Raw genomic sequence first — 12,649 nt, 5'->3', positions numbered from 1 at the left:
AAACACTTTGTGTTCTGAATTTTACATGTCAGGCAAAAAGCATCAGAATTCATGCGTCTGGCAAAAGTTTCTTCCGATGCTCAGTGTGCCTCCTGGACCCAGTGGGATATGCCAGGATGCGGGGAAGCGCTCCCGATTTCTGGTGCATCTGTGTAGGACAGAGGTACAGTGGAGTGGATTACAATGATGGAGCAGGAATCCCTCAGCTCCCTTCTCCACCATTAAGCTTGTAGACTCTCTGCCATCTTTTTTTATTTATTAGTCACTGCACCTTTTTGAGTGGAACAGGGAGGAGGAGCACCATGTTGTTTAGGACGTGGGGCCCCACTGTACTGTGCAAGAGGGTGGGACATTGTGGAGCCATTATATGGCGTTAGGTTGCAGTGGACACACTACACTGTGAAGTGGCACCTTGGGGCATCATACTGTGTATGAGCATCATATTCTGGAGGGGGTGGGGGGGCACTGTTGCAGCATTATACTGTGTTAGATGGGGAAACCTTATGGAATCTCACTGTTTACAGTTCTTTGTAGGGGCATGATACTGTCTATGGAGGGAACTATAAGGTCATCATTCAGTGTGGAGTAGCACTTGGGCCATCATACTGTGTACATGGCTTCGTAGAGCAATCATATTGTATGGAGGAGTACTTGTGGCGTCATACTGTGTACATGGCTCTGTAGGGGCATCATACTGTATGGAGGAGAACTTGGGACATCATACTGTGTACATGGCTCTTTAGGGGTATCATACTGTATGGAGGAGCACTTGGGACATCATACTGTGTACATGGCTCTTTAGGGGCATCATACTGTATGGAGGAGCACTTGGGACATCATACTGTGTATAGTCATCTGTAGGGGCATCATACTGTATGGAGGAGCACTTGGGACATCATACTGTGTACATGGCTCTGTAGGGGCATCATGCTGTATGGAGGAGCACTTGGGACATCGTGCTGTGTACAGTCATCTGTAGGGGCATCATACTGTATGGAGGAGCACTTGGGACATCATACTGTGTACAGTCATCTGTAGGGGGATCATACTGTATGGAGGAGCACTTGGGACATCATACTATGTACATGGCTCTGTAGGGGCATCATACTGTATAGAGGAGAACTTTTGGCTTCATACTGTGTACAGGGCTTTGTAGGGGCATCATACTGTGTGGAGTAGCACTTGGGCATCATACTGTGTACAGGGCTCTGTAGGGGGCAACATACTGTATGGAGGAGCACTTTTGGCTTCATACTGTGAACAGGGCTCTGTAGGGGCATCATACTCTGTGGAGTAGCACTTGGGCATCATACTGTGTGCAGGGCTTTATGGGGCATCATACTGTATGGAATAGTACTTGGGCATCATACTGTGTACAGGGCTCTGAAGGGGCATCATACTGTATGGAGGAGAACTTGGGACATCATACTGTGTACATGGCTCTTTAGGGGCATCATACTGTATGGAGGAGCACTTGGGACATCATACTGTGTATAGTCATCTGTAGGGGCATCATACTGTATGGAGGAGCACTTGGGACATCATACTGTGTACATGGCTCTGTAGGGGCATCATACTGTATGGAGGAGCACTTGGGACATCATACTGTGTACAGTCATCTGTAGGGGCATCATACTGTATGGAGGAGCACTTGGGACATCATACTGTGTACATGGCTCTGTAGGGGCATCATAATGTATAGAGGAGAACTTTTGGCTTCATACTGTGTACAGGGCTTTGTAGGGGCATCATACTGTGTGGAGTAGCACTTGGGCATTATACTGTGTACAGGGCTCTGTAGGGGGCATCATACTGTATGGAGGAGCACTTTTGGCTTCATACTGTGAACAGGGCTCTGTAGGGGCATCATACTCTGTGGAGTAGCACTTGGGCATCATACTGTGTGCAGGGCTTTATGGGGCATCATACTGTATGGAATAGTACTTGGGCATCATACTATGTACAGGGCTCTGTAGAGGGCATCATACTGTATGGAGAAGCACTTTGGGCATCATACTGTATACGGGACTCTGTAGGGGCATCATACTCTATGGAGGAGCACTTGGGGCATCATACTGTGTACAGGGTTCTGTAGGGGGGAATCATAATGTATGGAGGAATACTTTGGGCATCATACTGTGTATGGGGCTCTGTAGGGGCATCATACTGTGTCGAGGAGCACGTGGCATCATACTATGTGCAGGGCACTGTTGGGGCATCATACTGTATGGAGGAACAATTGGGCATCATACTGTGTACGGGATTCTGTAGGGGGCATCATACTGTATGGAGGAGCATGGGGCATCATACTATGTACAGGGCTTTGTTGGGGCATCGTACTGTGTGAAGTAGCACTCGGGCATCATACTGTGTGCAGGGCTCTGTAGGGGGCATCATACTGTATAGAAAAGCAGTTGGGGCATCATACTGTGTACAGGGTTCTGTAGGGGGGAATCATAATGTATGGAGGAATACTTTGGGCATCATACTGTGTATGGGGCTCTGTAGGGGCATCATACTGTGTCGAGGAGCACGTGGCATCATACTATGTGCAGGGCACTGTTGGGGCATCATACCGTATGGAGGAACAATTGGGCATCATACTGTGTACGGGATTCTGTAGGGGGCATCATACTGTATGGAGGAGCACGGGGCATCATACTATGTACAGGGCTTTGTTGGGGCATCGTACTGTGTGAAGTAGCACTCGGGCATCATACTGTGTGCAGGGCTCTGTAGGGGGCATCATACTGTATAGAAAAGCAGTTGGGGCATCATACTGTTTGCAGGGTTCTGTAGGATCGTCATCCTATGCGGAAGGGCATTATACAGCTCTGGCAAAAATTAAGAGGCCACTGCAAAATGTTTAGTTTCTTTGATTTTTCTCTTTATATGTATATTGTTTAGTAAAATGTAAAATGTTCTTTTGTTCTATAAACTTCTGACAACTTGTATTTATTTTCTGAAAATGAGAAATGGTCAAAATAAAAAAAAACAAAGAACAGTGCTTTCAAACCTCAAATTATACAAAGAAAACAAGTTCATAATCATTTAGAAACACCAATACTAATGTTTTAACTCAGGAAGAGTTCAGAAATCAATATTTTGTGGAATAACCATGATTTGTAATCCCAGCTTTCATGTGACTTGGCATGCTTTCCACCAGTCTTTCACTCTGCTTCTGGCGCAAAAATGTAAGCCTTTCTTCTTTGTTTGATGGCTTGTGATTATCCATCATCCTCTTTATTACATTCCAGAGGTATTCAGTGGGGTTCAGGTCTGGAGATTGGGCTGCCCATGACAGGGTTTTGATGTGGTGGTCTCGTAATTTTTGCCAGAGCTGTAATTAATTAGAAACAAAGTACGAACCGTTGGCGGTCCGCGATGCTACAGCGTTTTACCGCGTGTCATTTTTGTAGAGGGCGCAGTATCGGACCATCTGTAAAGCACGCGTGCGCTGCCATAACCCACGCGCATGCGCTAGAATAGCAAGTGGTGCACGAACCCACAGGCAGCAGAGTCTGCCGCCCAGAACATGCACTCGCCAGGCGAGTGGGCCGGCGGTTTAGTTTCTCTGCCCTACATGATACTATGTTTAGCTTTATGATCTAACATTCCAGCGCCTGCAGGAGCATTTTTACACCCCTCCTAACCTCCTGCCTTACCTCTTTATTCATTTCATGCACTTTTCTGAGGTTAGGGCATTGCTGTCAGTGTGGATCATCTCTCTCCAGATCTTTGTTTTCATGCATATTACTATTTCTTTTGGCCATGTATGGGCCCAGGTCTACCACTTATTTCTAGATATCAGCATTATTGTTGCTATTGCTGGTTACCTCCCCATGTGTTGGGCCATACAGGCTCCCCTTGTTACTGGTTATATTGCATAGCTTATTACTTGCATGTCTATGTATTAATACCGTAATTGACAGGTGATTTTGTACAGGCATTATTGCAATTTTGGGTAATATAATGTATTCTGTGGGGGTAATTCTGCCTCCTTCATGTATTTATACACTTGCATTGGGTTTTGGCAGGGCTGTCACTTCTTTTAACCCCTTCATGACCTTGGGATTTTCCGTTTTTCCGTGTTCGTTTTTCGCTCCCCTCTTTCCCAGAGCCATAACTGTTTTTTATTTTTCTGTCAATATGGCCATGTGAGGGCTTATTTTTTGCGGGACGAGTTGTACTTTTGAACGACATCATTGGTTTTACCATTTCGTGTGCTAGAAAATGGAAAAAAAATTCCAAGTGCGGTGAAATTGCAAAAAAAAGTGCAATCCCATGCGGGTTTTTTGTTTGGCTTTTTTGCTAGCTTCACTACATACTAAAACTGACCTGCCATTATGATTCTCCAGGTCATTACGAGTTCATAGACACCAAACATGTCTAGGTTATTTTTTGTCTAAGTGGTGAAAAAAAATTCCAAACTTTGCTAAAAAAAATAAATAAATTTGTGCCATTTTCGGATACCCGTAGTGTCTCCATTTTTCGTGATCTGGGGTCGGATGAGGGCTTATTTTTTGCGTGCCGAGCTGATGTTTTTAGTGATACCATTTTAGTGCAGATATGTTCTTTTGATCGCCCGTGATTGCATTTTAATGCAATGTCGCGGGGACCAAAAAAACCTAATCTTGGCTTTTCGATTTTTTTTCTCGCTACCCCATTTAGCAATCAGGTGAATGCTTTTATTATTGATAGATCGGGCGATTCTGAACATGGCGATACCAAATATGTGTATATTTGATTTTATTTTTATTGTTTTACTTTGAATGGGGAAAAAAGGGGGGGGGGGTGATTTAAACTTTTATATTTTTTTTTATTTATTTCATTTTTTTAAAACATTTATTTTTTTTACTTTTGAAATGCTTCAATAGCCTCCATGGGAGGCTAGAAGCTGGCACAAGTCGATCAGCTCAGCTACATAGCAGCGATCATCACCTTGAGCTTTACTTGAGTTGGTACACATGCAGCACTTAAACGCATGTTCACATTGGCCACAAAACATATAAAACCTACAAGAGTCTGCCCTTATTCACACTGAGGTCAACATTGACACATGGTAAGGTTTTCATATTTGACAGTGTAGGACCGTCCCAATCAGAGTTACCTTGTCGTGGTGGGATGGCTTTTATGCTATGTTTTGATTAAAAAAACAAGTATTATTAAAAACTCTGTGTATGGCTATGTGCACATGATGCGGATTTATTGCGGATCTGCAGCAGAGATTTTTCTGCACAGAAACGCTGCAGATCCACACTGATTTATAGTACAATGTAAATCAATGTGAAAAAAAAAGCTGTGCAGATGGTGCGGAAAAATCCACGCAGAAACACTGCAGATTTCAAAGAAGTGCATTTCACTTCTTTTGTGCGGATCTGCAGCGTTTCTGCACCCTTCCATTATAGAAATCCGCAGTGGTAAAAACCGCAGAAAATCCGCATCTATTCCGCATAAAATCCGCAGCAAATCTGCACCTGTGGATTCTGCCAGGAGATGCGGATCTTTTGCAGAAAATTCTGCACCCCATTCCGCAGCGTGTGCACATAGCCTTAGGCTGCCGTCACACTAGAAGTATGTGGTCAGTATTTCACATTAGTATTTGTAGCCAAAACCAGGAGTGGGTGATAAATGCAGAAGTGGTGCATATGTTTCTATTATACTTTTCCTCTGATTGTTCCACTTCTGGTTTTGGCTTACAAATACTGATGTAAAATACTGACCAAATACTGCTAGTGTGACGCCAGCCTTATTCAAATGCACTTTTTTTGCTTTTTACTTACTTAGTTCCATCAGGATTTTTGCTTACTTTTTTCTCTTGTAGGTTTTATATGTTTTGTGGCCAATGTGAACATGCGTTTAAGTTCTGCATGTGTACCAACTCAAGTCAAGTTCAATTTTTGTGTTTTTTTTTTTTAAGGCTTGGGACCAAGGAAGGTGACGGGCACAAGGGGCCATTCTTTGCGTCTGGAGGAGAGAAGGTTTTTCCACCAACATAGAAGAGGATTCTTTACTGTTAGGGCAGTGAGAATCTGGAATTGCTTGCCTGAGGAGGTGGTGATGGCGAACTCAGTCGAGGGGTTCAAGAGAGGCCTGGATGTCTTCCTGGAGCAGAACAATATTGTATCATACAATTATTAGGTTCTGTAGAAGGACGTAGATCTGGGGATTTATTATGATGGAATATAGGCTGAACTGGATGGACAAATGTCTCTTTTCGGCCTTACTAACTATGTTACTATGTTACTATGATCTACCCTGTGCAGCGGGAGAATCCTGGTGCCTACACGCTCTGCATTGTCTGACTTCCAGAGACTCGGTTACAACTGATCGGTAGGGTGCCGGACTCCCACCTATTTGGCATGAGTATAGGTCATCAATATCTTAGTCCTGAACAACTCCTTCAAGGCCATTAAAGTTGGTCTAATACTTTTTGTGTATTGGTTCATCACAACTCTGCCCTGATAGATAATAAGGAAGGAGAGAAGGATTGGAAAGTTGATGCACAAGTTGCAAACTTATTAATCTCTACTGCCCTCTTCTCAGGAGGGATAGCAAGGAGCCAAGACGACCACATTCTCCCTTGCATGTGACCAACTGGGTACTCTTAAATGCCAGGTAACTAATGAGTGCCATCAAAAGTGAGTGCCACAGGAAACATGGCATATTCCACCACATTTTCTGGCTTTTTTGGTTCACCCTAGTTACTTACCCTAATGGGACATGAGATCTGTGAAAAAGACCTTGAATAACCCAAGTGTGTAAGTTGTGTAAGGACATACAGATTTACCAACATTATCCGGGCACCTGCTCAATGATGCAGTGTTTTCATTGCCTCGGTAGCTGTCATCACCAATCATTAATCTTTTATGATGAAGGTCAGGAAGCAGAAAGTAAGCTCCCATGGGTGCATCAACGTCGCTGATGTTCTACTCTGATGATGACCTCGACCACCAAAGAGCAAGGACACTGTGAGGAGCAGGCCACTTACTAAAGACTGTTGGACCAAGGCATGTAGAGCGAAGTCCATGGCTCTAAGGCAGAGGTCCCCAACTCCAGTCCTCAAGGCCCACCAACAGGTCATGTTTTCAGGATTTCCTTTGCATTGCACAGGTGATGCAATTATTACCTGGGCAAGACTAAGGAAATCCTGAAAACATGACATGTTGGTGGGCCTTGAGGACTGGAGTTGGGGACCTCTGCTCTAAGGGATGCAGACTTTTTCCAGCACGGAGCACCAGTTATGACTATATCATTTTTGTGTTTTATTAGAGATTTGCTTGCTCGTCAGTTCAGCCTGAGGAATCAATGTTTCCATTCAGTGACAGTAAGCAGAGAAAGACAAGTAGGCTGGATCTTATGCATACGTAAGGCTGGAACCAAGATTAGTAATCAAGGAACTCTATCCTATTGTTCTTCCATCTACTAGCCCCAGTTTGTGTGGATTGGGATTGTAGACCCAGTATAGCTGTCACTAGAGGGGGTCTCACATGCAGTCCCAGGTCATGGGCTTCTGGAATATTCTTCATTCTTTTGAGGTAACATCAAATGTTTAAAGGGAGGGAGAAAAAGAAGCCACATGTTTTAGTCAGAGAGTTGGGTGAATGACATTAAGGGGAGAGGATCCAGGCTGGGGTCCTGGAGCATTAGATGGATGGCCTATGGAGTTTTGGAGATCTGTTGACGGCTGGGCTGGATCCCCCTGCCATGGTTGAGGGATCTGTCATCTGGATTTCATGAACTGTAACTACAGGCTATACTGGTGGGAGATATGAAATCTGTCGGCCAACCACAAGTTGGAGGACAGTGAGTATCATCTGGTATGGGGCAGTGGGACTACCGGCCCCGGGGAGGGGATCTTGTGAACTAGGGGCAATGTATTTTGGCCATCTAACTGGATTTTCTGTAAAACCATGGATGGAAGGAATAAAAAAAAATAGTTGCATCGTTAACTTGCCTAGGAGATTATCACAACCCACAATCTCAGATCTTCACAGACACGTTTGTTTGCATTCGTGAAAGCAGAGGTTTAGGACGGACCATGTAATGTATGATAGCAGCAGACCGTTCTTTATTCTCATGACATTTTATGTCTTACAGAACATTTTTTATCACAAAGTAGCAAAACACAAACAGAAATCATGTTCTACCAATGCGTTTTATTTTCAGACAGACGTGAAAGATGACAAGGACATGGTCTTGGGGAGAAGGTAGTCAGTGTCTATCAGGTACGGCATTAACGCTCACATTATACTTAGCCCCACGTCCTCCTCTACTGAAGACTATCGAGATTATGGATGGGTCAAAGACTACACTTGGAGCACCATGTCATCATACAGTCACTACATGGGAACATTTTAAGCTTGGCTTTGGGCAAGTCTTTCCCTCACAGCTTCCCAAAGTTTGCCAATCTTGATTTTGGCTTCCTCGGCATGGGGCAACAGACGTTCTTTGAGATTTTCAGCCAGAGGTGCAAACTTCTCCTTCAGGGTTTCGATATGCTGGGTGATCTGTGCCCTGTATTCCTCTGCCTTGGGACCAGCGTTAGCTTTGACTTCTTCCAGTTTTTCGATAATCTTTTGCCTCAGCTCGTCAGTGTATGGAGCCAAGTTGGCACGAAGGGAGTCAACCTCAGCACGCAGCTTCTCTCTCAGATCTTCAGCCGCTGGTTGAAGTTTCTTGTAGAAGACTTCTAGGTTCTCTTTGGTTTGCTTCTTCAGCTCTTCTCCTAAAGGTGTCACCCTCTCTTTGAAAGACTTGACATCTTCAGCCCATTTTCTCTGGAAATTCTCGACGATGGGACGGATCTTTTCTCTGACAAGAGGAATGTCTTTCTCCAGCTCTGCAGAAACATGCTCTCTGACTTTGTCCATGTATGGGTTGATTTGCTTCCTCAGGGCCAGTGCTTTAGAGCTGACTTCATCAAACCTCTCTGCGATTTTCAAGCTGAAGGAACAAAAAGGTATAAAATCAGTTCAACTAGTGAAGGTAAAAGATAAAACAAAATCCTGAAACTGATCATGACGACTTCAAGATAAAAGTGATGTCCGTTAACGAATTGATCACGGGTACACCACCCATTCTGCCTTATTCCCGCGTGACCAGAGATGCAAGTGCCTAAAAAAGCCATCAAAAATAGTTGAACTTTCAAGCAGAGCCACCCCATCTTGGAGAAATACCCATAGTGACGTATCCAGTGGGCCACTTACTCAAGCTGCTTTCCAAGATCTGAAGACTCCGCTTGCGACACGGCTTCTCTACCAATATCTCGTACTTTATTTAGGTAGCCTTCAATAACATCCCGGACGTGCTGATACGGGGATTGGGGTTCGTCATGCTGCCATGGATAACGAGCCTGTGTCCCTGGGGAAAAGAGAAACAGTTGTATGTTAAAATCCCCGTATACATTAAAGACATTTTGGCAAGAGTGGACCACCGTCTAATGAGTATGAAGAGCCTCACAAATATCCCTGGACTGTTGATGCTACAGGAAATAAGGATTGTCTGTTACGAATTTAGAGATGACCTATTATTTGCCACCAATATTGTTTTTAGATATAGCTGGCATAAATGTCACTGTTTTTCTGAATCCGGCGATGTTTTTCTTTTTTTCCTGCGCCTCTCCGTTCCAGAGATACGGTGCCTTCTTTTCTATATATAAATCTAGTCTTTTTAGTCAAGAGGGCTCGGCCCTCATGACGACACCCACAGGGAAGAGTTAAGGACAATGCCCTCTTGGCTAAAAAGACTAAACTATTATACAGGAAAGATGGGGCCATATCTCAGGAACGGAGAGGAGCAGGAAAAAAAGAAAAACAACGTCGGATTCAGGAGAACAGCGGCATTTACACCGGGTAAGAAAATTACAAGTTTATGGAAAATGCCAAGGTCCTCCATAAGCTCCTAATCATTTTGTTCACAGTAGAGGTAAGCCGCTGTCTGAGGTGTCCAGCAGCAACCTGGAAGAAATATTGGTTTGTCTTGAGCAAATTTGGCCAGTACCTATCAAAAAGTATATGCATTGTGGGCGTGCGCTAGCGATGCGTCCGACGTAGGACTTAATGGCGGCGTTAACGGACTGCCCGTCTAACGGACGTCTCTAACGCAGTGGGAACCCAGGCCTAAGAAGTAAAACTTTTTTTTTTTTTTTTTTTTTTTACAGAAACAGCACCACACTTGTCCATGGGTTGCTTCTGCAATTGCAGCTCAGCTCTATTAGGCTATGTGCACACGATGTGCATTTTGCTGCGGATCCGCAGAAGTTTCCCATGCGTTTACAGTTCAATGTAAACCTATGGGAAACAAAAAACGCTGTGCACATGCTGCGGAAAAAAACCGCGCGGCAACGCAGCGGTTTACATTCCGCAGCATGTCACTTCTTTCCGCGTTTTTCCGCAGCGGATTTACAACTGCCCTTATGGAAAACCGCAGTTGTAAATCCTCAGTGAAAAACGCGGTAAATCCGCAGCGGTTTTCCCACTAAGGATTTATCAAATCTGCTGGAATCCGCTGCGAAAAAATCCGCAGTGGACCCAGATACATGTGCACATACTCTTAAAGTGAATGCCACTGTGCTGTAATGCCAGCCACCGCCTGTGGGCAGGGGTGGCGCTCTATTGTACTCAAAGTCTTTTTTTGTAAGTCTTTTAAATAACTATCAATAATAAATGTTTTAGACATTAAAGACCGAACACAGAAAATAAAGGATTCTAACTATGATTTAGTTACAGCCGCTTACCTGTGAGGAACAGGAGTGCGAGCGTTACCACGAAACCTCTCATCGCTGCAACTTCTCCTCACCAACTGTTAGGGTGGTCTGTAAGTCAGACCCTCAGGGATATTGGATGGTTGCCAGATATGAGGATGCTCGAGCAATGATGTGACAGAGACGGACGTAATCTGTTTCAGATGCCAGAGAGTTTACTGGTTATATACAGTTTTGTGTAGGCGTATACATTATGTTTGTGCGCGAATCAGCTGTTTATTACATATGAGATCATTCTTAATTCATCAGGTGATCCTTACATAAGAAATGTGTACAGACATGTAGTGTTGAAAGGACCCAAAAGGTACATCTTGATCAGCCTCTCCCTGGTAAGCAGTTACAGGTCAGAATAACTTAGCAAAGCTGGATATATCTGGACATATCCTGCTAGACTACAAAGTATATATGTGAATCAAATGATAGATCAAGGTGGTCCCTGATTTCCCCATCACAACCTATGACGGAGACACATCGGTATCGAACAGGAGTCACATTCCAAGTTTTGACTGTTGTGTTCTCATTTTTTTTTTTTTTTTTTTACTTTAAAGTGAGCTACTGATCAGTAACCACTTTTAGAACCTTTATTGGAAATGTAAGAAACTTTGTAATAATTTTTTTAATTGTATTTTTTTTTAATTTTATTGTATTTTTTTGTGTATTTTTTTTGTGTTTTTAAAGGGACTCCGTCACCTGAATTTGGAGGGAACAATCTTCAGCCATAGGGGCGGGGTTTTCGGGTGTTTGATTCACCCTTTCCTTACATGCCTTGCCTTGCGCAGGCATGTACTACGGAGGACAGAGAATGAACTTCAATCCAATATTGCAGCCAGCGGGTAAGGAAAGGGTGAATCAAACACCCAAAAACCCCGCCTCCATGGCTGAAGATTGTTCCCTCCAAATTCAGGTGACAGAGTCCCTTTAAATAACGTTTCCAAAAATAACGAGGGAAAAATGTGCAAAATGTAGAGAAAAACAGTAACGTACTGGAATGTTGGACTTAGGAAAGATAGAATTGTATCTCGTGCTCAGAATTTGGGACATATTTAATAATTGAATATTGTGATTGCTTCCATGTAATCAATATTTACAATTTAATCATCCTAATAAACATCCTAATAAAACATCATAATATATATAATACAACATCCTAATAAAAAAAAAAGTTGGACCCGTCAAAGTTTAGGGACTCCCCCCCAAAAAAAAGTTTCTACCTGACTCTGCTGAGAACTTTTGCCCCTTTTAATGACGAAGATTCGATCCCCCCCCACTAATGAAAATTTCACTGGAAAAAGTTTTTATCAAACTTTATAGTAACTCTTTAAGCCTTAGTAATAACATCTATCCTCAGGAGACACCGGTTCCAAATCAAATACAATGGCAAAATGGCTAAAAAAGTTCAAGCCCAGTTTTTTTTTAATACAATTCTTAATATCAAATTTAGCAAAATACAATAGGATAATAAAAAAGTTACACAAAAAAACAATATTATTCTATCTCTTCATATAGCAAATGTAATTCCCAATATAAAATCATATAAAAGGTGTATGACACTATGCTTGGAAAATACATGAAATATAGGAAAAATATGTAATAAAGATGGATTTGACACAATCACATAATAATGCACAAAAAAAAAAAAAAAAAAAGCATCTACGAGTTGTAGTGTGAACGCGGCTCTGCCCTATACGTATGCAGGTCACCTCCAGGTTGGGCCGCGCGAGCTCTTACCTTCTCTTCGCTGGTCAGTTGCTCATGGGATCTATGCTGGGCTGTTGCTGGAGCTTTATACTCCGATGTACACGCACTGCCTATGGTTTATCACAAAAGATAAGCTGTATCTGCAGTTTAACATACGGAACTTGGGGATTAAAGGTCAAGATGATG

The 12,649-nt window shown here is 43.1% G+C and overlaps 1 protein-coding gene across 1 annotated transcript; it reads right to left on the bottom strand.

The window, feature by feature from the left end:
- Positions 1–8,044: 8,044 nt before the first annotated feature.
- Positions 8,045–12,649, bottom strand: LOC138651848 (apolipoprotein A-I-like). Its single transcript, XM_069742397.1, has 4 exons — positions 12,494–12,649; positions 10,739–10,899; positions 9,210–9,363; positions 8,045–8,946 (listed from the first exon to the last, which is right to left on the bottom strand). The coding sequence occupies exons 2-4, from the start codon at positions 10,779–10,781 to the stop codon at positions 8,358–8,360; spliced, it is 786 nt and encodes a 261-aa protein (XP_069598498.1). The 5' UTR covers positions 10,782–10,899; positions 12,494–12,649; the 3' UTR covers positions 8,045–8,357.

Source organism: Ranitomeya imitator, chromosome 10 (genome assembly GCF_032444005.1).
Source record: "Ranitomeya imitator isolate aRanImi1 chromosome 10, aRanImi1.pri, whole genome shotgun sequence".
NCBI classification, from domain to species: domain Eukaryota; kingdom Metazoa; phylum Chordata; class Amphibia; order Anura; family Dendrobatidae; genus Ranitomeya; species Ranitomeya imitator.
Note: the sequence above shows the minus strand (reverse complement) of the source record. Positions and strands in the feature narration are given on the sequence as shown.

What these genes read in the sequence shown, in the direction of transcription:
- LOC138651848 (XM_069742397.1), bottom strand. Translation starts at nt 10,781, where the DNA reads ATGAGAGGTTTCGTGGTAACGCTCGCACTCCTGTTCCTCACAG. An exon ending in CGCACTCCTGTTCCTCACAG is followed by an intron (nt 9,364 to 10,738) that starts GTAAGCGGCTGT and finishes TCTTTTCCCCAG; the next exon opens with GGACACAGGCTCGTTATCCA. An exon ending in GATCTTGGAAAGCAGCTTGA is followed by an intron (nt 8,947 to 9,209) that starts GTAAGTGGCCCA and finishes TTGTTCCTTCAG; the next exon opens with CTTGAAAATCGCAGAGAGGT.